General features: G+C 45.5%; 1 protein-coding gene across 3 annotated transcripts in view; it reads right to left on the reverse strand.

Annotated features, from left to right (window-relative positions):
• Window positions 1–3,356: 3,356 nt before the first annotated feature.
• zzef1 (zinc finger, ZZ-type with EF hand domain 1) overlaps window positions 3,357–25,509 on the reverse strand; it is a 51,527-nt gene continuing 29,374 nt past the window's right edge. For all 3 annotated transcript variants that reach the window (XM_012865198.3, XM_012865196.3, XM_036143414.1), the window contains 14 exons: window positions 24,029–24,203; window positions 23,820–23,952; window positions 23,504–23,730; window positions 23,109–23,417; window positions 22,910–23,010; window positions 21,194–21,329; window positions 20,660–21,019; window positions 20,411–20,554; window positions 19,270–19,438; window positions 19,067–19,165; window positions 18,810–18,975; window positions 16,978–17,128; window positions 7,512–7,583; window positions 3,357–5,773 (listed from right to left, as the gene is read on the reverse strand). In XM_012865198.3, coding sequence (XP_012720652.2) covers window positions 5,693–5,773; window positions 7,512–7,583; window positions 16,978–17,128; window positions 18,810–18,975; window positions 19,067–19,165; window positions 19,270–19,438; window positions 20,411–20,554; window positions 20,660–21,019; window positions 21,194–21,329; window positions 22,910–23,010; window positions 23,109–23,417; window positions 23,504–23,730; window positions 23,820–23,952; window positions 24,029–24,203 — 2,323 coding nt within the window. In that variant the 3' untranslated portion in view covers window positions 3,357–5,692. The remainder of the gene's footprint in view (window positions 5,774–7,511; window positions 7,584–16,977; window positions 17,129–18,809; window positions 18,976–19,066; window positions 19,166–19,269; window positions 19,439–20,410; window positions 20,555–20,659; window positions 21,020–21,193; window positions 21,330–22,909; window positions 23,011–23,108; window positions 23,418–23,503; window positions 23,731–23,819; window positions 23,953–24,028; window positions 24,204–25,509) is intronic.

The raw sequence follows: 25,509 nt of genomic DNA on the forward strand, positions 1-25,509 counted from the left end.
ATCATAGAGGTGTGGAAGGTCAAACAGTGTGAATATTTCTGCAAGTCAGTGGATCTTCAATGGATGTTTACATTGAAACTATGACACTGCTGAACGTGTTATTCAAAATGATAGAGGTCTGTTTGAAACATCTAAAAGCCAGAGGTTTTAGTATGGAAGACACATATCCAAGGACTTTTGCCTCGGACGCATTTGCTCTGACCTAGAATCGGCAGATCACTCCATCCTCTAATGTCCTCAAGCTAATTTGTCAGTTATTGGCCAGCTGGGAGCCAGGGTTGGGGATAAACACAGGGCTTCCCATTTGACACAAGCTCAACGCACGGCATGGCAGTCCATCACCCCTCGCCTGACATCACATTACAGCCACTGTCTCCTTTTAGTCATACACAACTCTCACCCAAATGATTGTGATTAGTTGACACGCTCGGCACCACCAGGGCTGTCATGTTGAAAGCCCCTGCTATTCATTCCAGTCCGCTTTCTCCTGGTGCCACAGGTGGCTGTTCCAATAACAGCCTGCCTCTAACCCAGATAGAAGAGAGGCCAGAAATGAGATCAAAAACAGCAAGCTTCTCTCTCCCAGCGCAACCCAGACAAAAGGATGTGCTAAATATGGTAATATGCCTTCGCTGTGACTTATTCTCACTGGGTTTTTTAAAGTACCCAATTATCCCCAAGCCTCACGAGAAGTGACCCAGAATGGCCACGAGTCCCAGGAGGGGGTAAAGAAGTAGGTCTCATTATGACAAGGTCAAGAAGGGAGTTTCCTTCTTTGTGAGAGCGATTCCAACTGCGAGGCTGTGGGGTATGGGTGAGGTCACCTTATCTATTGGTTGTCCCACATGTCAATCTGACGCGCCCCGGTAGCGTGTCCATGCTCGTTCCTTGTTAGTTTCTGCTTGCCCGCCGAACAGTTTAGTCCAGCCCGGTGGCTAAATGCATTATCATTATTTGAAAAATAAAAAATAAATAAAAATTGTCCAGTGTCCTGTCTAGCAATGTGGCAATAAGAATTGTTGTCTTAATGCCAAAAAGAGCTCATCAGATTTGACTTTCACAAGTGGAGCAGTACTGCTTTTGCCATAGTGCTCCGCTTGATTTATGAACGTGAATAGTTTTATTATGATTTATGCGGGGAATATCTCAAATGATATGGACACTACAATGGGAAAGTAGGAGAGGAAAATGAAGAACTAAAAGAAAAAAAGAAAAGGTGAAAGAAAGAGGAGATAAAAGGAAGAGAATGATAAAACAAGTATTGGAAAAAAAACATGTACTTCGGTTAATTGAAAATCTACAGTTCCAATATTGCCCACGAGCGCTGTGTTTTAATCAGCAGATGTTAGCACAGCTTCAGATGCGGAAAATTGATTTTAAATAATTTCTTAATTTTGATCTGTTTGATGTGTTTTGTCATGCAGGACAATGTTTTTAAGTTCCAAAAAATGTGAATAAATGTTTTTCAACATTGTACAATCACTGTGATCAGTTCTTATGCATAATGCAGAAGTAAATGTTTAACTGAGTAAAAATGTTGTTGAAATTGCACATATTTTTCTTAAAAACGCTGAGGTTATTCATAATATATTGTGTAAAAGTGAAATTCATTTAATATAAAAATCAACAAGTCCACTTTTATTAGTTCTATTTAATCTTGCAATGAGTTTACTCATGTGGCCCTCTTGAGATCAGATTAAGCTGTATGCGTCCCCTAAACCAAATTGAGTTTGACACCCCTGCTTTATATGTTATTTTGTTGCTCTAACAAATCTGGGTTCTCCCCTTACACTTAAGTAAACCTAATAAAGTTCACAGCGAGAGACAGCATTGGCTGCTGCAACTCCCCGTCTGTCTGTGCCATGTTGCCCTGTGAGGCTTGCAAAAACTATTGCTCTCAAGATCATCAGGGAGCGGATGAACATTTTTCCAAGGCAAAAAGTTAGTTTTAGAAGGTAGGCTTTTTTCTGCCCCATTAACTGGAACCACTATGAAACACGGCAGGATGTCAAAAGAGAAAACAGTGCTAGCATTAGCCTAGCACGTCAGCAGACATTAAACAGACAATCAACCTGTTTGGGGCTCAAAGAAGGTAGAACAGACAGGAAAGACTGAGGTACAATGAAGGTTATTGGTGAATGTAATAAAATTAACACAATCATGATATAAATGTTTATGATGAAGCACGTACAGTTTAGCTGCCATGTAGAGCGTGTAGAAGGCTTTTGATTTTAGAGATTTTAAAGAAGTATCAGACTAGGCTCTAATGCCAAAAATGTTTAGCTCTGGACCAGTACCGAGCATAAAAAAAAAAAAAAATAGAAAAAAAATTATGAATGGGGAAATTGTCCATTTCAGCCACTGGGAGAAGACCCTGCGGAACAACCAGGTCTGGCTTGAGGGTTTATATGTATATGTCCATTCACTCTGAGAACAGCTATTGTTCCACTAGAATAAACTGGAGGTTGTTATTGGATGAAGGGCTGGGATGGACTCTCCACCCAGCCTGCTGCCTCATTCAACCTTTAATAACTCAAATGATACAAATGAAGGGAAAGAAGGAAATCAGGCTCCTTAAAAGTAAATTTTCTTATTTACATTGCTGTTGATTTTATTGCAACACAAATTACTTCCTTGTCATCGTATCCAAATCCTAGCTTTACTAGGATTTCCAATTAGCATACTGACATTCCTGTGAGTGTAACCCTTTTCCCTCCCTCCTCATGACTGACGCTTCTCACCGTGACAAAATGAGAGCACCAGAGACTTGTATGTAGCACTGAAAAGGTGTAGGAGCCATGGGGAGGGGAGCAGTAAGAGGAGAGCTGAGTCACGCTAGTGTGGAGGCTACCACGGCACTGAATCATCTGGAGCCTTATTGAGTATTTCCTGCATTTGATGTCATGTTTGCTCCAGCGATCATCACTCTCATCATCAGGGCTGTCCATGAGATTCCATATTACAGGCATGGGAGAGATAAGAGAAGCCAGGCAGGAGGGTTTGCGGCGGAGAGGACCTTTGCTAAAACCAAGCACAGAGGGAAAAAGAAAAGCCAAGGGCATACCGATGGATTATATGGACAAAAGGATGGGGGATTAGTAGTTGGTGGAGACAGGCTGATAAAGTAAGGCCATTGGGGATTTCTGAGACAAAATTAAAATGTTTTTTTTTTTTTGGGGGGGGGGGGGGTAAAGAACTTGAAGCACAAGGAGAGAACTATTGATCCTTTAGATCCCTCTCTGTGTCCCTGGGTGCAGTTTCTGTCACAGAACGGAGAGTGTGGGTCCCATCAATTCACGTTTGCTGCAGCACAGAAATTCACAGCTGAGCTCCGGCACAAAGAAAGATGAGAGCAGTTTTCATTTTTAAGTCATTTCTGTTTTTATTAGAAATGGATTGCGTTTCAACCCGAGCACTTCTTTTGTTTTAACGTTCCAGAACACGGTGCATACAAAATCTGCTTCAGTGTCCATCTGTTAATGTCAGATAAAGGTTTCCTTCTTTGTTTTTTCTATTGGGGTTCTTATCAAAGTTCGTATTCTGTGCAACTGATATTCACAGGTATTTACATTCAAATTAGTTAACCTTTAATCAAGCAAAAAGAACCCAACAAAATAACTAAAAAGTTACAAAAAACTTCGATCAAACAATATAGTTCTTATTTAAAATAGAATTAATAAAATTAGATAAATCACAAATGCTTTACTTTGAACCATAGGCACATCATAGATAGGTGAGGCGTCACGGAAGCCAAACCGAGGCCACGCGTCTCTTCTTCTCTCCTCACTGCAGCTGATGTTGGTGGAAACAAAACCACCGAGCCGCCCTGCAGCCCATGCTGGGGCCACGGCGAAAACTACAAATCAGAGCAAATCTAGAAAGAAAAGAAACTGAGTGGATGTGTAAAGGTTTCCACTGCTCCAGCTCATCACACGGTTGCCATCTGATATGTGGGAAGCATTATTACCTCATCCGGCTGCTCTTTCTGAGATGTTTTATGGCTGACACGTTTCTTTGGCATAAAACTACCATAACTCAGTTTCTCAGAAAAACAAGGTTTTTCTGAGAAACTGCTGCGTAAACCCACCACTGCACAATATGTTTTAGAGGAAGTGAAAGTGTTTGACAAATGTGACTACATGTGCATGGCAGCGTTAATAAGGTGTGGGGTTAGTGATATGAGTGAAAGTCAGATTACACTTTAACATACCTGTGCAGGATAGGAACTCGGTAGAAAGACTAAGTTGTTATAGATAACCTCTGAGTTAGGAATGACCCCATGCTGTACATACGTGTTTTCTATTCCACACATCATCCCTTTAGCATCGAGCGGTGAGGGGGACGACGGCAGAGCTTCTTAGTTCAGTTTAGAGCTGTGCAAATAAATCCATTCAGCTGAGAACAGGTCATCAATTAAGCTATAGATAAATCCAAAGGCCCAGACGTTTCGCAACTGTCAGAACATTTTCCCCACAGTTAGTAAATTCTATGGCAATCATTATTAATCGCAGTAGGGTTTGAATCAACCGACTGACAAACGTATCGTTGTGGTTCCATAGGGAGTCTCATGAATGCAGTGGTTGTTGGGGGATAAATGGCACCATAATCCTCAAAACTAACAGTCTTGTTTTGTATGCTTTTCATAAATCACAGTTTCATCATTTAAAACTGCCTTTTAAAGCATCTACAAAAAATGTGGATTAATCCAGTCCAAGTTTGATGAGTCTTACAAATCTGAAATTGTATCAGTGAGTTTATCTCCAGAAGGAATCGGGCACTAAAACAGAATTATTAGCAAAAACAAAGCAGAAGTCTTTGGCCAGATTGTTTTTATGGTGATTATAGTTTGCACTACATGGGGTGGGGGTACTAACCTTTCACTGGACATGTGAATAAGCAACTGAAAATTCACTTTTGTCCGGTGTTGGTGCCGCCTCATGATGTCATGCGCCCTGGGCGTGAATCATATCGCCCTTGTAAAAAAAAGCCCCCCTGTATATCAGATATGAATTTTAAAATTTTTTATGGCGACTGACTGGTCCTGTTAGTAAAGAAGTAAACAGGGAAGAAGGACAAGCCGATGAAGGGCTGCAAGAAAACGAGCAATAAATGTCAAAAATAGGGAAACGAAGAAATGAGTGGATTAAGAGAGTAGGTCACTTATTTCACTCTGCCGTGACTAATGAGACTCCAATGTTCTGGAGAGTATTTTTAGGATGCTCTCTAAAGGTCTGCTGAGACATCCAAGTTGCCAAAGTGACCTGTTTTCACCAGGATCCTTTTAGTAATCAAGATTGGCGGCTGTTCTAAAAAAAAAAAAAAAAAAGCAGGGAAATAACAGAATATGCTTCCCCTTGAAGGATGCTAATTTGGCACACTTCATGTCCTTTAGCATAGAATCAAGTGTAAAAAACCAAAGCCCACCAACTGTCCTACATCTGTGAAAGCACATGCTGATATAACGAAATCCTCTAAGGCAAAAAGGATTGTGAAGAAAAATTGAGAGTTCTCCATGAGTGCCCCATCCTCAGCTGATATCCACAGCTCTGTTCAGTTGTTGACGAGGAGAGGCAGATACCCGACAGGGGGGGGGGTCCTGTTAGAAAAGCACTGAATGGCGAGCGAGGTTCCAGCTCAGTCAGGACACGTCCCCTGCAGGATGCTCTCCCACTTGTTCCTCTGGAGAAATCTCTCATGGGGCCATGTTGAGTAGCTTCGTAGATTTATTGGGGTAATTGATGGCCAGGCTGATGGCAGCGATGTTTTTCAGAGCCTGAACAATAAAGAAAAAGAAGCATTAGTGAGTATAACGCCAGACTATCAGTGCAGAGAGAAAAAAATGAGATATAGAGACATAAGAGGCAATTTATTTTCACCCACAATTCTTCATCACTTGTTTATGTGAATATAAACAACAGAGTGCACAAAGTTCTGTCTTAGACAAATGCCAAGCTATCACAGGAGAGCTCTGAGTGAAATACTGAGTAGTTCTTGCTGCTTCCATAGGATTTAAGAGCACCTCTATAAAAGTGTGGATTTTATTTTGACAAAAAGTACATATAAAAGCACTTTTCAGAGACTCTGTTTGCTAGTTTGCAAGTTAAATGTTAAAGTTTATGCCAGGACAATTAGTAAAAACCTGTATGGTGTGTTTGGAAGGGTTAAAAAAGGCTTCTTCCCACTAAAACAAATGAAGCAGAACAACTTATGTTTATGAAGATGGTTCTGAATGATCCACAAGACGTCTAGAACCACCTTCTTTGGACAAAAGGACACAAAAGTAGTGGTGCATGGCTAAAAGCAAGTGTTAAACATGGACGTGGAGCCATGACGATTTGGGATGGTTTTGCAACTCCATGAGCGTTCAGCCACTGAGCTGACCATAGCCTCTGATTTCAAAGTATTTTCAAACCACATCTGAGGCCGTCCTGACGGCTGAAGCTCGACCCAGACTGGGAATCAGCAGGACACTGATCTCAAACAACACCAAATCGGCAACAGAAAGATCGAAAAAGAAAAAATTAAGGCGTTGAAATAGATGAGGCAAAATCCAGATGTCAAGTACATTAAAATGCTTTAGTGGAACCTTGGATATCAAAAGTCTGCAAAACTCAATGACATGAAATGCTGTAAAGAATAGAGGAGCAAAACCACAGCATTAAGTTTTTGCTAGTCAGGGTGGTTCTCTAAGCTACTGAAACGCTGGTTTATCATTCAGAACTTTTCGATTATGGCTACAGCTCGTCTTCTCCCTTCCCCAGCTCATTCAATGCAATATTGACATTAAATTAATTGAACATTTGACTTCAAGAATCTATTAGCTCCTTTAGTCCTCAGAGGAGATCAGGTTCTTTATTTCAGTGGGTCAATTATTTTACTCCATTCTCAAAAGTAGCCTTCTTACAAGCAAGATGCCCTATCACATAAAAAATGTGCCAGAACAAAAACAAACCTAAACAAAAGTCAGGCATGCCAAGTTGTTTTCCACCTGACAGGTATTAGGTAACTGCTCAGTAGAACCACCCACAGTGTTTTTTTTTCATCTTCTGCTCCTCTGAACCGCCTTCAGGCCCCGCTGGTGCGTCGCAGGGCCCTCGGTATGGAGGACGCTGCGGCTCGCTCTGCCGCAAATGCTAATGGACTGTAATTATCAAATGCATTAGCCATGAGCACGGCCCACATGCTTTAAAAAAAAAAAAAAAAAACAGAGGAAGGGGTGCCGAGGGGATCCGCAGGGTGTCAACAACTCACTGATTCACATGTAAAGAGTCTCCTGAAGCAAGCTGACTCACAGCGACTGAAGACCATTCAATAAGGGAGACTGCGTGGTTTAAAGAGAGTTAGGTAACACTTGAGGGAGCAGGGCAGCTTCTGAGAGCTACCTTCACCCAGGCAAGGCACCACTTGGCAACAGAGACCGTGACACAAGACCTGAGAGACTCTGGTGAATGACAGACGTCGCATTTCAAGGAACAACAACCAACTGGGCAAAGCTGAAACACGAGTCTTACCATAGCGGTGTGGCTGAGAAGCTGCTCATCGTTGGTCATGGCTAGCAGATAATCTTGGAGGATTCCTTGTTTCTGTGAAAGGAATAAAAGTTTGGCAGGTAAATCTGCAGCACAACAACACAAAGCAGTAAAGAGACTCAGCAGCACACACTAGACAACTTTCACAAACCTCCTCCAAACTTCAGGTTCCTCCCACAGTCAGGAAATATGCATGTCAGGTTAACTGGCCGGCCCTGAGCTGCTTCAGCAGTGTGTCTGTGGGTACTTGTCCGCTGATTGACGACCCCCCTCCCCACCCCTCATAGTGATGCACTTCTTTTCAATGAATCCCTCACATAAAACTTTCAATAAAATATGCAAGGCACTGTGAGACAGATACATTTCATCCTACATAAACTCCACAGAGTCCTACGAGAACGTGGTCAATTGGAGCTTTTATAGCTCTGGAGACAAAATCCAGAGCCCAGCTTCCCCATTCATCTCGCAGCACCCCGAATGTTTATGCTGGGGGAAACATTTCTCGGACCAAATGTACAGTCAGCAGAGCGTGACACGCTGTGTTTTGATTTCTAAATATATCCTTCACTTCCTGGGGTGAGGAGTACACCGAATCTCGAGGGACTGGAACACTAAGTGCAGACAAAGGGCTGGGAAGGATGCTTAAGCTGAGAACAGCTCTGACACCGAATGCTTCAAGCCAGCTTTGTGCATGCTCAGGCCTAATATGGTCACATGTGACCGGACAGCACGCTTCTCTGTAGAAGTCCACATGCATATCCCTATGTTCAAAAAGCTCGCACATTCATGTTTCACATGTAGAGGCAAGGTTCCAACACATTTTATGCCAAACTCCAAGAGCTGTCAGTCCGTCTCTGCCCACTTTGGACTGACGATGGACAGACAAACGGAGGAATGGTGAACAAAGAGATGAACAGATCTTTCCAGACTGCATAGAATCCCTTGGGCAGGCGAGTGACAGTTGGTGTAGCTTTGCATGTTACAACAGCTTATGAAATCTTTCCTGCAGTATGAAGTTGCTGGGACGAGGTTGACACCTTCATGTATGATTGCAGACACAGGACTGCAATGTCCATGAAGGGCATCCGGTGTGAAGCTGCTGAGTACTGCTACTGCCCCCTGCTGTCTGTCTGCTGCCAGTCTCCCCTGTTTTCTAGCAAGAAGCGGTTGGGAGGCAGGAGCAGAAAATCTGTCCTTTGCAGCAACTTCGCTCGGCTGATGTAATTTTATAGACAGATCCGACACTTCGGGTCTTCCTGGTAAGACCCAGGCGGCATCAGAGTGGCGGTGTTTTTTCAACAACTGTCTGCTTCGTTGCATCTACAGAGGGGAAACTCCTGGCTGATGACGCACTCATGATCCCGGAGAGGTATTTGAATAATTAATGATGGAATAATAAAAAGAGAGAGAGAGTCCACCTTAAGGTTCAGATGGCATCTGCATCGCTCCCAGGGAGTGTGCATGGAGCCTGTGTGGCACGGTGCTGTCTGGCAGATGGCACGGCTAGGCTCTGGCCCGCAGCCAGAATACAGCAGGTGTGCTGAGAGAAAAACATGGCCATCAAGTAGAGAGACAGATAAACAGAGGGGGGAAAGAAGAAAATGTTGACTAGATTCTGTTTTCTCCCCTTTTGACATGCGCAGCTAAAATATGGTTTCCCGAAGAAAATGGGAAAAAGTGTTATCTTCAAGATGGGCAGAGCAGGAAAACGCCTCGTACGCAGTGAGCTGTGGTCAGTTGACATCCCACTTGAGACACAGGATGGTTACTACTGATCACCAAGGGATGCAGGAAGTTGATGTTTCAGGTACCAGGCGTGCAAAACTACAAATCACAACCGGTGAGCGTCACGTCTGCAAAGCACTCAACTGCAGGCTGCCTGTCCCACGAGTCAGGCTAGATAATTGTTGATTTTCTGGTTCAAATAAAAGCAATCACATCATGGTTTACAGTTTTCTGTTCAAATAACATGAAACTGTTTGTTTTTTTTAAACTCAAGGGTATCACACCGTGAGAATGTCCTGCCATCATCTCAGCTGCCGAACATTTGATAAATTGATACTCAACCAACTGACATAAAGTTGGGTAAGAAATGTGTCAGTGGACTGCACAATAAAACACGGCTACTGTTCACCAGCTTTAAATTTTAAATCCTGCAATTCTTTAAAATTCGGTGAACCTGAATTCAACGTGTACAAAGCCCAATACCCCCAGGCTGTGGATTGTAGAACAAGGACGAGTCGGACGCCTGACTCCTTCCTCAAGCTGTTTTGATTGGATAGTCCTTCTCTTTACCTCCAAATGTCCAGCGTCACTCCTGCAGTTTAGTTCGCATTAACTCTTCATGGTTACCTTCTGGAACTGAAGGCTTTTCATGCCGGGAGGTCTTCTACTATTTCTATGTCAATTCGTAGCCAGCCTAGAAACACTTTGACAGACGACAAGTCGAATTAAGTCTTTACGTAACAGTCTACGTTTGACCTCGCCCCATTCTGCGTCCTGCAGCGGGGACGCAGAATGGGGCGTCACCCCACCTGCCCAAAACAACCAAACTGAGAGTTGCACATTTTTGAAAACGAATATGCATGGCTAAAACGTTATTTCCGAGTAGATGGCGTTTTGAAACCCGATGCCCAGCTTGTGTTTGTGATTCATCAGCAACCTTAGGCCTAGATCTAGCCCCAGCACCAGCCTGGTAATGTCCCAAAAACAAATGAACCATCATTTCTTCCCAGTAATAGAGACAAGCCTGATATAAGCAGGCAAGGTGAGTGTACAGCATTGAATTAGTAACTCCTCCCGTTCCTCCTGTGTTGTTTTATAACAATCAGATTGTTTATCTGGATAATTCCTGTTTACACATCTACACTGCATCCTAATTTATGACCGTGACTTGTAGATTTTCAACTATTTTATCTCATCTCTTTAACTCTGATTGGCACAGTTAAAACAGCTGAAAGACTTATTTTGTTTTAAACTCTGTAGCATTGCACCAGTAGCAGTGGAAACAGCCTACAGATTTCATCATTAGGAAACTGGACCACATCCAGCAGTTTACTCTACTTTGTGTGGAGTCAGTCTCAAACTGAGGTAATGGATTTGATCCTGGTGTAAAGCCATGTTCCATACTTTTTGTTGTTGAATTGCTTGAACTGGGTTAAACGTGACATTCTTTGTTGGCTGATTGTGTTTGCTAAAATAAAAGAAGGATTGCCCAATACTTGGTCAGACTAAAGGCTGACTGATGTGCTGAAGCACAGGCAAGCCTCTCACTTTTACTCAAATGCCATCTGCCTTAAGTCAGGATTAGAGGTTGCCTTCAGAAGTGTGAGCTCTCACACCATAAGTGTTCTTCTGTCCGCTTTAATGAAGGGAAATTATAGACAAAGCTTGCTAGAGCCTTCTAGTCTGTGCTCACACAGTGCCAAGAAGGAGCGCCATCAGCAATGACCTCAGAGGGCAAATGTGGGGAAAAAAGAGCAATGTACCATTCAGCAGTGACAAGATCTACGTCATGTTTAAAGCTGCAGCTTGAAAAGTTGCATGTGAATGAACCACAAGGCCTCTAGAACAATGTCCCCTGGACCAAAGTAGTACGATGGGTTATCATGTCCCCTAAACACAGCCCATCAGCACAGACACCTCACACCAAGAGTCAGGCAGAGTGGGGATCTGGGTTGTTTGCAGCCATTTAGTTGACCAGGAGTCTCTCTATCTAAGAAAGGTATTCTAGAGTCAGTCACCGCTATGTCCCAGTTAGACAAAGGGGTAAGACAAGACCCCAAAGATGGCAACAAATGTTTAGAATATTTACAGGAAAATAAAAGACACAACTCTAGCAATGGCCAATACAAAACCCAGACCACATCCAGATTAAAATGCTGCATCAGTACCTTCAGAGAAGTTCACAATAATGGATCCAAACAAACAGAAAACAATGAGAGGAGCACTGATAGGACAGGATGTCTCTGTAAGAAGCTGATAGTAACAGTTTCTAAAGTATTCTGATAAAATAATTCATCTATGGATTGCCTTTGCCCACTTATCCATTTGGGCTCACGGGTAGGGCTAGTGCTCATCTCCAGTGGTCATTGGGTGAGGGGCGGGGTACAGCCTGGACCGGTCACCAGGGCTCTCACAGGGCAACACAGAGACACACAGGACAAACAACCATGCACGCACACCTCCTTTTGAGGGACCAGTTAACCTAACAGTCATGTTTCTGGACTGTGGGAGGAAGCCGTGGTACCTGGGGAATACTCATGCATGCACAGGGAGAACATGTTAACTCCCTGCAGAAAGACCCCCAGACCCACAGCTGGCAGCGCTGCTGCCTTGCCACTATGCAGGACGATAAAACAATCTCTTTTCCAATTTTATCTTGCCTGTAAATATCATGTAGGTTGATTTTAAGTGAGTTTTTTAAGTCTGGATGATTTATCCAGCAGGTCCTCCTGATCGCCAGAGGGCGGTGCTGAAAGCACTGAATGTTCTCTTCGGCATGAGCAGTTCATACCAACAGAGTCACACCTGTGACGCCGGATGACCACTCATAGGCTTTATAACCTGGTGTCATCCTTGGTTCTGTTCCTTTTTTCTTCTTGCAAGCGGTTCGCTATCTTCCCCGTTGTTTGACGCCAATCTCTCCTGGAGTTGCGGTTTTCCTCCGCCCTCCCAGGGCTGCAACGGGTTCATCTGTTGGAAGTTTTTTTGGAGTTTTCGGAAGGTAAGTAAGCTGTTTGTTGGTGACGGTAGCGTGCACGCCCCCTCTCCCAGCTCACGGCTTCTTGTTACCGTGTTACCTACAGCTTGGGCTGTTTTGATTGAGTGACGGCGCCGTTTGTTAGCTCCTTTTGGTTTATTAGTTTTATACCTGGTGACGGCAGCGTGTTCGCCCCCTCTCCCAGTGTGACTAACTTTATTTACTGAGGCTTGAATAAGGCTAACATTGTTAGTTTCTTTGGTTTATTGTTGTTTTATCTGGTGACGGTAGCGTGTTCGCCCCCTCTCCCAATATCAGCCTCCTTGTGTTTACAGCTTCTCACGTGGCTCTGCTATAATTGGTGACGCCTGCGTTCGCGCCCCCTCTCCCGATTTTAGCTCATTTTCATTTGAGCTAATATTTAATAGGGCTGAGCTTTGTCGACCATCGACATGGATGGCTCCGACAGCTGCATGGATTGTGGGGCTGCCCTCCAGGCAGAGGATGGCCACGACCTGTGCCCTACCTGCCTTGGACATGAACGCCTTGTGGAGGAGCTTTCTGAGAGCTCCTGCATGAATTGTAGTTTTATGCCACATGCAGTGAGGGTGGCTCGGTTGGCCCAGTTGTGCCCCCAGGAGGGCTCTGACCTTCCGCCCTCTGGACAGGTGGATCCCCCCAGGTGTTCTAAGCGCCGTGGTGGGACCGCGGTCCCAGCACCCCCCCATCCCCCTCGGAGGAGACGGGCCAAACTTGACCAGGGCCAGGCCAGAAGGGTGGAGCAGTTGTCGGCGGAGTTGGCAGAGATGAAGTCTTTGTTGCAGACACGTCAGTCTGATGCCTCTCTTCCAGTGGCTGGGCTCTCTTCCCCACCCATGCCTGAACTAGTTGTGGAGGAGGACTTCATATCTCTGGGTGCCTCTGCTTCTCATTTTAGAGATGAGGAGGAGGCAGGGTCCTCTCAAGCCTCTGACACTGGGTAATTATCATCCCAGAGTGCAGTTGGGGAGGCCGGTGACAGTTCCATGCGGGATGTCATGTCCATGGCCCTGAAGCAGCTGCACAAGGAGATGTCTCTGACTCCAGGAGTGCCTTTTTCAGGCACGGACGGGCTCCTACTCCCTTTTCTGTATCTCCATCAGAGGAATACCTTAAGGAGTTGCACGCTTGTTGGCGGAACCCGAGAGTGTTATCACGGCTCTCCTCAGACGGTCGGGTGATAGATGCCATGCATGAGTCGATGAAGGCCGGCCTGGACCGTATGCCAGCAGTTGAACCCACTGTCGCTTAACTGATTGTGTCACCAGATGAAGCCCTGATGCCACCTGGCCAGCCGTCTGACATTTTTCCCATCAGCAGCTGAATTTCTGGGCTGCTCACACTATGGATCCATGGGTGGTTGCCACCTTAACCCATGGCTACAGGCTTCAGTTCCGACGGCAGCACCCTCTCTCACACCGGGTCAAAATTACTCTTATCACCGACCCGGTGAAATCTATAGCACCAGACCAGGGGCTTTCCGCCCTCCTAGTCAAGGGAGCAATCGAGGCTGTGGATCTTCTGCGGCAACCCAGAGGCTTCTATTTAACGTACTTCCTCGTGGCAAAAAAGCCCCATTTTAGATCTAAGGGGACTCAATCAGTACCTGAAAGTCCTTCCCTTCCACATGCTCACCACAGCAGAGGTCCTTCAGACTGTTGTGGCAGGGGATTGGTTTACGTCAATAGATCTGACAGACGCCTACTTTCATGTGCCTAATGCGGCAGGACATCGCTGCTTTCTCAGGTTTGCTTATCGGGGTCGCCATTGGCAATTCCGGGTGCTCCTATTCGGGCTCTCCCTTTCCCCGAGGGTGTTTACTCGATGCGTGAAAGCGGCCCTCTCTCCTCTGCAGGCCTCCGGAGTCAAGAGTCTGCCACACCTGGACGACTGGCTTCTTTGTGCTCCCTCTCAGGTAGCTGCCTCTCGGGATACGTCCCGGCTTCTTCTTCAGGTGTCACGGTTGGGCCTCAAAGTCAACCTTGCAAAGAGTTGTCTGGTTCCATCTCAGACAACCACCTTTCTTGGGCTGCATCTGGACTCCACTACCATGAAGGCCCGACCATCTGTTCACAGGGTGGACGACATACTCCAGCTTGTCGGTCGATTCAGGCTGGCCAGGCAGTTTCCTTACAGCATCTTCCTGCAAATGCTGGGCAAACTGACATCAGTCACTCGTGTCGTGCCCTTGGGTTTGCTCCTTCTGCGTCCTTTGCAGCAGTGGCTCAACAGCTTTCGCCTAGACATTGGGCTGCACAGGCGTCGCAGGCTCATGGTGACGAGGATGTGCCTTCGTGCCCTATCTCCTTGGCGAGACAGGACCCTTTTGTCCAGTGGCGTTCCAATGGGGTTAGTGGTGTGTCGAAGGGAAGTGGTCACCACGGATGCCAGCCCCATGGGCTGGGGAGCCGTGTGGCAACACAGAGTGGTTTGGGGTCTCTGGGGTCCAAGGGAGCGCACCCAGCACATAAACGTGCTGGAGCTGCGGGCTGTGCATATGGCCCTCAGGTGCCTTCTGCCCCACCTAGAGGGAAGGCATGTGTGGTTCGGACGGACAACACCTCTGTTGTTTACCATATCAACCACCAGGGAGGTACCAGGTCGGCACACCTCCTGAAGGTGTCAAGGGATCTCCTGGAATGGCCGTTTCCCCGTCTGTCCACCCTGCGCGCAGCATATCTACCATGGCGGCAGAACCAGGTTGCAGACCCTCTATCCCGCCAGGCACCTGCTCTGGGAGAGTGATGTCTTGACCACAAAGGAGTGCACATGATCTGGAACCTCTTTGGCGAGGCAGAGGTAGATCTGTTCGCCACAGAGGAGTCGACCCATTGTCCCCTATGGTATTCCCTGACAGGGGTGGCGGGTGCACTGGGCCAGGATGCGCTGGCTCATCCATGGCCACGGGTTCTCCTGCATGCCTTTCCACCCCTCTCGCTGATTTGGCCTACTCTACGGAGGGTTCTCGAGGAAGACCACAGGGTTTTGCTGGTAGCTCCGTTCTGGTCAGCACGCACGTGGTTCCCGCTGCTTTGGCGTCTTCCAACAAGGAGTAATCTGCTGTCTCAGTCGGGGGGACAGATATGGCACCCCAACCCTCAACGTCTCCAGCTGTGCGCATGCCCCTTGGGAGGCTGACTGGGTGTTCAGATCCTGTCAGACACACCATATTGAGTGCTAGGGCGCCCTCCACTAGGCTGCAGTATGATAACAGATGGCGTCTCTTTTCTCAGTGGTGCTCTGCCCGCGATGAGAATCCGGTTACCTGCTCGGTGCCCACTATTCTGGAGTTCCTCCAGTCTCTTCTTGATAAGGGCCGTTCTCCTTCGACCCTTAAGGTGTACATTGCAGCAATCTCATGTTGTCACCTACCTGTCGACGACCGTACAGTGGGGCGCCATGATCTGGTCTCTCTTTTTCTGCGCGGTGCTCGTAGGTTACGCCCGCTGCCAGCTCCACGAGTGCTCGATTGGGATCTACCATTGGTTCTGGCGACTCTGTGCCACCCTCTATTTGAGCCATTGGCACAAGCAGACCTTAAGTGGCTTTCCTGCAAGACTGCTTTTCTGTCGTCTCAGCTAACATGGTCAGTGAGCTGCATGCTCTTTCTGTCAGCCCTACCTGTATCAGGTGGGCTCCAGATGGTTCTGGTGTTACCCTGTGGCTTAACACTGCATTTGTGCCTAAGGTGTTGTCTCCTTTTCACCGTAACCAACCATTGCGGTTGGCTCGGTTTCAGCCTCAGTCAGGTGCAACTGAGGATGCGTCTGAGTTGTTGTGCCCAGTAAGGGCATTGGAGGCATACATTGTGGCCACTGCGAATCGAAGATGCTCGGACCAGCTTGTCCTATGCTATGGGGGCCCTCTTTCCAAGCAGCATCTGTCCCATTGGATTGTGAGTGTCATCTGCCACGCATACGCGGCAGGTCGCTGCTCCCTGCCAGTCAGCGTGAGGGCACATTCCACCATGAGCGTCTCTGCTTCCTGGGCGGCTTTGAGAAGGGTCCCTCTGGAAGCAATATGTGCTGCTGCATCATGGGCTTTCCCAACCACCTTCATGAGGTTCTACAATGTCAATGTGGCTGCCCCTCATCCACTGGGTCAGGTCCTTTTACAAGGTTCTGCTGGGCCCTCTCAGTGAGGTATGTGCTCAGGATTCCTTGTGACATAGTTGGCATTAGTCATTCAGTGCTTTCAGCACCGACCCTCTGGCGGTCAGGAGGGATGAAATAGAACAAAAGTTACGTATGTAACTACGGTTCTATGAATCCCGGATGACCGCCAGAGCTTCTCTATCACTCAGAATCCTTGCTTCTGCGAGAAGATTCTGTAGGAACAGAGCCAAGGACGACACCAGACTATATAGCCTCTCAGTGGTCATCCGGTGTCACAGGTGTGACTCTGTTGGTATAATTGCTCGAATTGCGCATGCCCGAAGGGAACATTCAGTGCTTTCAGCACTGCCTTCTGGCGGTCATCCGGGATTCATAGAACCGTAGTTACATACGTAACTTTCGTTTTAAGGCTAAACAAACTGAGGAAAAAAAAATATCTGACAGGTACAAGAACTTCATAGACAAAAAGTCAACAGCCACCCATGTCTAAAGAACAAGCTCGAAAGCCCTCTGAAAGTCTGAAGAAATATCACAGAAAAACCACAAACATTATGTTTCATATTTTATATTAAGCACATCCACATATACTCACGATGGCACGGGCCTCTGCGATGAAAAAAAGTTCAGTGAGAGCTCTGTGAAGAGGCAGCAGCACTGATATACTGGTGGGGTCCTGGCTCAGGTTGTTTTCCATGGACATAAAGAGCTGCCACAGAGGTCGCAGCAGCGTTAGCTCACAGGCTCTGCACAACAAACACCAGTGAAAAAAACACAGTAAGATTTAAGCAGACAGCAGAGATGAGAAAAAAAAAAAAGAGAGTTCATGTTTGCACGACGGGTATGGACAGTTTGTCCTGTGGAAGTAAAGCCTGGGGAAACTGAAATTCTCCACATCGAGTGCTGGGCTTTTGAGGCCTAATGGAAAAGGGCCAAATGATACGAGGTAGAGTAGTCTTGTATAACATTATACAACTTGTATAACATTGTTATACAAGTTAGGACCGGAGTCACAGCACCGATGCTCTTTACAGGAAGGGTCAGAGCAGACTCTACATGCTGAGGAGGCTGAGGTCTTCTGGAGAGCAAGGGGTGCTCTGAAGACCTTCTCTGACTCTGTGGTGGCATCAGCCATCTTCCATGGTGTGGTTTATAGGAGCAGCAGCTTATCTACACTCTTCTTCTAAGTCTTTGTTCTTATTTTCTTACCCTTTGCATAAAATCTGCATGCTCCATTTGCCTATCACTTTGCTTCTGGTACACCTGAATTAATAAACTGTGGGACAATATTTCTCTTGTATTCTCAATACTAGTTATATGAACAACACAGTGACAAAAAAAAGTTGTCTTTAAAACAGCCCAAAAGCCAGCTCTTTTTTCAAAATAAAACACTTGGTACTGAACAGAAGAGATGGATGGCAGCAGACCTTTAGGTGGCAAAGTGTTGAGGGTCTCATATTTCCCACTGAACATAGTTCTTCAACAAATAATTAGAAGTTATGTTTTAGCAGAAATTAAATCATGGCAGTTGTTACTACGCCACGTTTCACTGTGAAGATGTAATAAAACATGCATAACATGATACTGCTTTAATCTAAAACTTAGCAGTAACAGCCAATACATGCTAATGCAGCAAAAATAACCAAATCTAATAATCATGACAGAAAAAATGGCGTTACATGTTTTCCAAAAACACGCCTATTGCATTGAATACTATACCTTTTTCTCCTTCTGCTCTTTATAAAGTAACGCTGGGAGTTTGGTTAATTAGCTGGTTAGTTAGTCAGGCTAACTAGCCTGCAGACATGCTGCTCGTAACTTGCTGACTCTGCTTCCAAACAGCTTTACTTTAGTGGCGTGATGGGTTGGTTTAAATTTCTAGTTAAAGCTTATCAATGTTTTTCCAAATCGGAAACATAATTAAACAATATTTCTTTTGTAAACGAGGGGTAAAATGTTGTATTCTTTCAGCCAGCTGACCAGCAGTGTGCTGGGGAGTAGGGACACGGCTCCACAACTCTAAATTCAATCCAGCCAAGGAAAGCTCTGGCACTTTCTCAAGTATCTCATCAAAAGCTCTTTAAGCCCTGGTGACAGACTGACAAAAGTAAAACTAGGCACTCTGTGTGAACTCTAACTTTGTGATCTATGTGATCTGCTCACAGGTGACTCTGCACATATGCAAATTGTTGAACACACAGTAAATCTAATCTCTGTGGCAGCAACTTATCAAGGTTTGCTCTATGGAAAGCATGTGTTCAGGTGAACATCATCTACTACTGAAGAAGGTGTTAGAATCAACCTTACTCTGATCCAATTCCATTTCTGTGTATAAAGTTAACAACAGAAGCCAAATATTTAAAACACCTTTTTCCTGAAAACCAACATCTGTTTGATGGGTCACTGTGGGAGCAAAGCTGGACTTACGTCTCACACTGATACTGCAGGAGACGGAGCAACAAGTGGATGGCTTTAAGTCGCTGGCCACCAGTCTGGCGACAGGCCACGCCCACTTGCCACTCCCAGATGTCAGCCACAGGCAGATGGCTGAGCACTCCAGCGTCAGCCAACATCTGTTTGAGTATCTCAAAACCTGAAGAGAGACAAGTGAAAAGAGACATGTGGCTAAAGGATGATTACATTTTAAATGTAGTTTAACTAAGTTAATCCTCAGAGTAAATTACCTGTCTGGAAACGCCCCCTGTGGCCTCCTGTCACAGTGAACTTGTATCCCCACTCGGTGTTACTCATGTCTGACATAAACCTGTAGTATAAGGTATCACCTGAAAGAAAAGCAGAAGCCTTGTCAAAAAGCATGATTAAAGAAAGGAGTGCCAAAGTCACAGTTCAAGCGAGCTGAAAACTAAAGCGAAATGATTGTCCTCACCAGGGATTTCAAAGTCAGACCACTTCTGAGGAGATCCGCTGAAGTTGTGGACGTCCTGGAGGAAGTCGCTGCTGCTGGACATGATGAGCTCATCGCAGCCTTCCTCCGTGTAGCAGCGGGAGTCAAATTTTACAGACAGGTAGATGGCTCCAGGGATGTGCACCTTGTCCTGAAGAGTTAAACGACCATTATGACTATTATTTATCAAAGCTGAAAAGAGGCAGAAATGCCTTAAAGTTGATGTGTGTAAAGCGTGTGTATTTCAGTGACAACATCAGTGGGGGAGTAAGATTACTGGTTCAATTCTAAGGGGTTCAGATCAGATCCGTCTGCTGACCAGTCAGGCAGACAGTAACATAGTGCTGACTGGAGCAGCTTTTGGTAACTTTGGGGATATGTTCAGGAAAATGAAATCAGAATTTCCTTTCAGCTAAGGGAAGAATGGTAGACAGCTGCTCTGATTTTGGACTTCAGAAAACATAGTGGACTAATATACCAGCACATGACATTGGTCCATCACGTCATCACAAACTGGAAATTTCCCACTGGACCTCAAGGAACTTGGATCTCCCAGTTCTCTTTCTCCTTAGCCCAATTAAGTTGTATTTGATGTTGTGTCTGGTTCAGGAGTAGCTGAACAAAATGAGTGGGACAGCTGTGCCACATGTCCCAGGTTTGTTTGTATGTGGCTCTAAGTTCTTGTACATGTTGCTTGTGCACATTCTTCCTTCCACTCAACTTTCCATTAAAATGCTTGGATACAGTTGAACAGTTGTCCTCTATGGTAATGATGTTTTGTGGCTTACCTCATGAATAGTTTGCCCATGTTATGGCCATTACATAGCATTCTTAAATACTTTTTAACCATCTTGTGGAAAATTTGAATATACGAATGTACGGTTTTCATTAGCTGTAAACCAGCAACTAAATGACCAGAAAATAAGCAGTTAAAATGTATGTGTGTGATGAATCTATAAAGCATGACTCACTTTTCGAACTGAATAGATTAAATTTTCAACAATGTGAGTCTATTAAGAAGTACCGTTTCTTCGTTTTCTGCTGTTAATCATGGTTAGCTGCACAGTGTAGAGTCTGTGTAGTTCACATGTTCCACTGATGGGAACCAAAAGGTTCAACTTACCTCAAAGTTGGTGTTGTTGTCATATGGGTGTTTAGACTCTCTGACTTGCACAGCCATACCCGGCTCCTCCATGAACTGACAAGCTGTCAGAGACAGACTGGACAGCATGCTCTGGCTGCAGCCCTTCAGCACCCTCTGCAGAATCTGCTCATTAACAATATGGGATCACAAATATTTTTATAGCAGTTAAGCGCCAAACTTGAGCTTTCCTCTCATCGCATTCAAACTCCTCTTTACTTCTCTTATCACCTTCTCCCAGAGGGGCCTTTCTTCCAGCTGCATCAGCATGTCCAAGATGTAAGCCATGTGTGAAGCCCCGTTCAGCTCCAGGACCTCCTCGGTCAGCGGCGCCTCCGTGGGCCACTCGGCCAGCAGCAAAGCCAGGACGTGGCGAGCGTAAAGCGTGGCGATGGCTTGGTTGACCTTCACCAGGTACTGACGGACGGCCCGGTTGCTGCGCACGTCCAGCTCCTTGTGCAGCAGAGCTGAGCTTTTGGAGCGCCTCTGTTTGGCGTAGCTGAGCTGCAAGTCGCTCTCTGAATTGGTGATGAGCTTTTGGGCCACTACATTGATTTCTTCTGTTGCCTTTTCACAGTGACTGGGTTTAGACTGTAGGAAGGTAGGAGGGAGGGGGGTCATGATAAGGACACAGAATAACTAAGAATAGAACATTGCCTGTTAATTTAAATTGATTTAAAAAGGGACATTTGAGTAAAAAAAGAAAAAAACTTCTTCAAAGCCATCACATCATCACTGCTTCAGGGCGCATTTCAATCAACTAACCATGCAAGAAATCACGATCATGTCAGTGTCCACAGCTTTGGTGTTCCTCTCCTCGGAGCGAGGTCGCCTCGACGGCTGCCACTTCTTAGCAAGAGTCCTGATCGTCTCGTCTGTTTTAATCTCTTCTCCGTCAAACCTGGAAATGCATTTTAAGTAATGACAAAACACTGGATGGTAAATATAAACTCTGCCTCTTTTCCATATTTCAATGGATTAGGACTTAGGTGACTGAGATGGAGTGGAACATAATATTGAAGTGGAAGGAAATAGTTTTCTTGCCTCGTGAGACTTTCAAGGTTTCACTCGCAGATCAGTCTGGCTACTTTCCATTAAAGAAAATTTGGAGCAGTTCACCAAACGAACGTCCAATCAGCGTTGGCTTTGAGGCGGGTTGAGGTGTGACGCAACGAGAAGCGCGACAGTTCAGTCTAAAGAACATGGCAGCTTCAGCCGATGAAACTAGCGTTAGCGTGGCTATCAAGCAAGTTTTATCGGAATTACAGAGTATTTCTTCACTGAAAGAAGAGCAAAACACTGTTCTGGAGGCTTTTCTCAGAGCAAAATATGTTTTTGCTCTTCTCCCAACTGGTTTCGGCAAGAGCTTGTGGTTGTGTTTTCGTCGTCGCTGTTAGTACGTCATATGCTTCATTGATCTGATTGGTTTATTTGGCCCGTCTATCACCAACATAGGCCAATCAGCTAACCAGTATTTTCACCCCTTCCCAAAATTACTTCAACGGAAGCTTTCCAGATGGATATGCAGAGCAAATCCATCTGGCGGAGTCAGGTTAATAGTTTAACAATTCAATAGGAATCTGGAAATGTGCCATATAAGTTTCCTGTGTTCCCCACATGGATTGTGGCAAACAGAAAACAGCTTCCTTTAGACGATTACAAAGCCGGGCTTCTATCACCTGGAGAACATCTCCAGGATTAAAGGACTGATGTCTCAGCAGGATCTAGAAAAACTTATCCATGCGTTTATTTTTAGTCAAATTGATTACTGCAACGGTGTTTTCACAGGCCTGCCTAAAAAGTCGATCAGTCAACTGCAGCTGATCCAGAACACTGCTGTCCGCGTCCTCACTAAGACTAAGAAAGTAGAGCACATAACGCCAGTTCTAAAGTCCTTCCACTGGCTCCCTGTATCTCAGAGAATAGACTTTAAAATACTTTTGTTAGTCTATAAATCCCTGAATGGCTTAGCACCTAAATACATCACAGACTTGTTATCAGTGCATCAACCCTCCAGACCACTCAGGTCTTCTGGCTCCAGCCTGCTCTGCAGAACCAGAACCAAACATGGAGAAGCAGCATTTAGTTCCTATGCTTCACTGATCTGGAGCAAACTTCCAGAAAACTGTAAAAGTGCCTAAACAGAACAGCTGGATTTATACTGAGATCAACTTCACACAGTTGGACTCTGTTTACAAATTAGGCAACTTCTAAAAGCAAATGGTTGTACAGACTTTATTTGGGTGCATCAGAGTAAAACGGTCTGAATACAGGTGCATGCCAAGCTCTCGCAGTTTTTACTTGCTTTACTTCACAGTTATGTTCCATTTTGTGTTGGTCTATGACATTAAATTCAATAAAAAAATTGAAGTTTGTCATTGTAATGTGAAAAGAATGTGAAGAAAGTTCAAGGGTTTGCTAGCTTTTATAACAACACTGTATGTATAAAATAATCTAAGTAAATATCATAATCATGCTGACCTCTTCTGCACTTCTAGGAAGAAGGAGTCCGTCATCTTCATCTGCAGCTCATACATTGCTCGCAGAATTGGCAGGGGAGCATTTAAGGCATCATGGGTGATCTGCAATAAAAAACATACCAGAAACCAAAACACTAGGATAAGAACCTTATGCGTTTCTAAATTTTGCTGCATATCTTTCCAGGTGTGTGGTTCATCACCAGGAAACACATCTTTGTCTCCTCATCAAGACCTTCCAAGGGGTCGGGCCTGTTGGTGTCAATGTCGTCGACGCCGCAGCTGGAGTGGTCCGAGTCGTGCTCCTTCTCCTGCTCTCTTTGGTCTCGCTCGGGGTCTTGGGACATGGAGTGAATCTCCCTCTTGGAGGAGTACAGCATGATGGAGAGGATCTCGAGGTCTCGCAGCAGCCACAGTTTGCTGAACCCAGTCCCCTTGCTGCCCTTCCTGACCAGCAGCTGGGTCAGCCCCGACTGCTGGATGGCCTCGTGCGCGTGCTCCACGCCATGCTTCTGCACAGGAGAGCAAAGTGCACTGAGAAGAATGCTACGTTCAGGTGGCAGGAACGGAACTGCGTGTGGATTCCTGGAGTGGCTACCTTCAGTGTGTTGTAGAGACCTTTAAGGGCCAGTGATAGTACCCAGGAGGCCTCTACAGCATCAGGAAAGCCATTATCCTGGTTTGCCTGTAATAGGTGGCTGATGATGGAGGTGAAATTGTTCAGGTAGCGACTCAGAAGAGTCTTCTGGCAGCTCTGGCTCCCTGGCTGTGCTGGGAGACTGATTGTGGTGGAATCCTGACACTGGATAAGTTGGTAATCCTTCACTGTGAAAACAACAACCCACAAACCCAGACAGATTAATGACATGTTTAATCCCAACGCCGCCAACATCATCTGTTAGGACTGGACTAACCTGTTTTCCTCTTGCGTGTCTTGACATCTACCACTGCAGCATGGTTCTTCTCCGTGAAGTGTTTCAGCAAGATCATGTTGTGCTGTTCGTTGGCGTTGTCAATGAACACCGTCTGGGTGCCCACACACAGCACCTGAAAACAACACAGCGGGTTACCTTCACACAAGCCCATGGGCCGGCTGCAGCGGGAGGGACTGGAAGCCACATACCTCAGGGAAGCCCACCAGCACCAGCAGGGTGAAAAGGTTGGTCCGTTTCAGGGTGTGTGGCAGCTGCTGGATGCAGTGGTCAGTGAAGGCAGCGATGACTACGCTCCACTCGGGGCAGGTGTTCAGAGTGTGCAAAATGTCCGCCACCGTGCACGCCCAATCCAGACCGATACGGCTGCAAAACAACAGCTCTGCATGAATCTGCAAACGGCCGCTTTAATAACACTGTTGAGGTGTACAATCAGTTACTGGTTGTCCACATTAGAAAAAATATGAGCCCTGACAAAGCTGAACAATATTGCTCTGTACAAAGGGACGGCCACACGCTGCAGTCCAGCTATATTCTGGCCCATAAGCTGATTCCAATGACCCGCTATCATTCTGTGTCAAGTGAATCGCTGAACTGGTCACAGTTCCTCTGATAAAGGACTCCGATAGACATACTTGATCAGTTTGATGACTTCTTGGCAAACATTGGACAACATCAGACCAGAATAGGCTTTAGAGATGCAGTCGGTCCAAACACAACTAATTATCTCACTGGTAATTACAGTTTGTGGCTTGATTAAAAGTTTAATACCAGACACCTACCTACAGCTTGGACTGTAAATTACATCCTCCATTTGGCTAGATTAAAAAAACTATTCAGAAAGATCAAATATCAATATTACTGGAAATAATCTGCCTCCTGTCACTTTTTGTTATACTGGGTGAAATGTTCCTTCCATCCTGAGAGTAGTCAATACCTTATGTATTCAGAAAAGGGAGGGAAAATTAGATCTCTGTGAGAGCTGCAGGCTGATTGGTCACTGGACCAATCAGCCAATCACACTCCAATCACACTCCCAATCACACTCCCTCTGTCCCTTAAGTTCTGGGGAGATCACCTCATCTACCACATGCCAATCACTGTGACGCGCTCGTGTTCCTTGTTAGTCTCGCTATGCATGCGCACTTCTAGTGTTTATGTATCCGGTTAGCTTTGGTGTTAGCCATTCATTGTAGCTCCGCTGCTCTCACCATATACTTTGGAGGAAAAATGGCAGAGAGGCGAGAGAAGCAAACCGTGTACACGTTTATGAAAAGAAGAGGAAGACCTCAATAGAAAGAAATAAGACCAGAACGGATTTGGGAGATTTTTCCACTCAGTCCCCCTGAAGAGCGAATGAGCAGGTAAGATGGCCCTGTGCATGTGCAGTTATTCACATAGGGACAAAGCTAGATTTCTGGAGAAATTGCAGACTACCTTTAAATGGCATTTTGTGCATTTAAAATGCTGTAAAACCAAAAGCATTTGTTAAAAGTGTAGGGACTTGTTTTATAAACATTGAAGTCTCCTCTTTAGATGTATTTAGGGAAGAAAAAAAAAAAACATGACTGTTTCTGACCTTCTTTTAAAGCCTGATAAAATAGGTGCGGCTCTGTTTGGCCCAAAAAGGTTTAAAAATTAACTTGATGTTTCTGGTTTACGTGTGTCCACC

This window comes from Fundulus heteroclitus, chromosome 11 (assembly GCF_011125445.2).
Source record: "Fundulus heteroclitus isolate FHET01 chromosome 11, MU-UCD_Fhet_4.1, whole genome shotgun sequence".
Classification (NCBI taxonomy): domain Eukaryota; kingdom Metazoa; phylum Chordata; class Actinopteri; order Cyprinodontiformes; family Fundulidae; genus Fundulus; species Fundulus heteroclitus.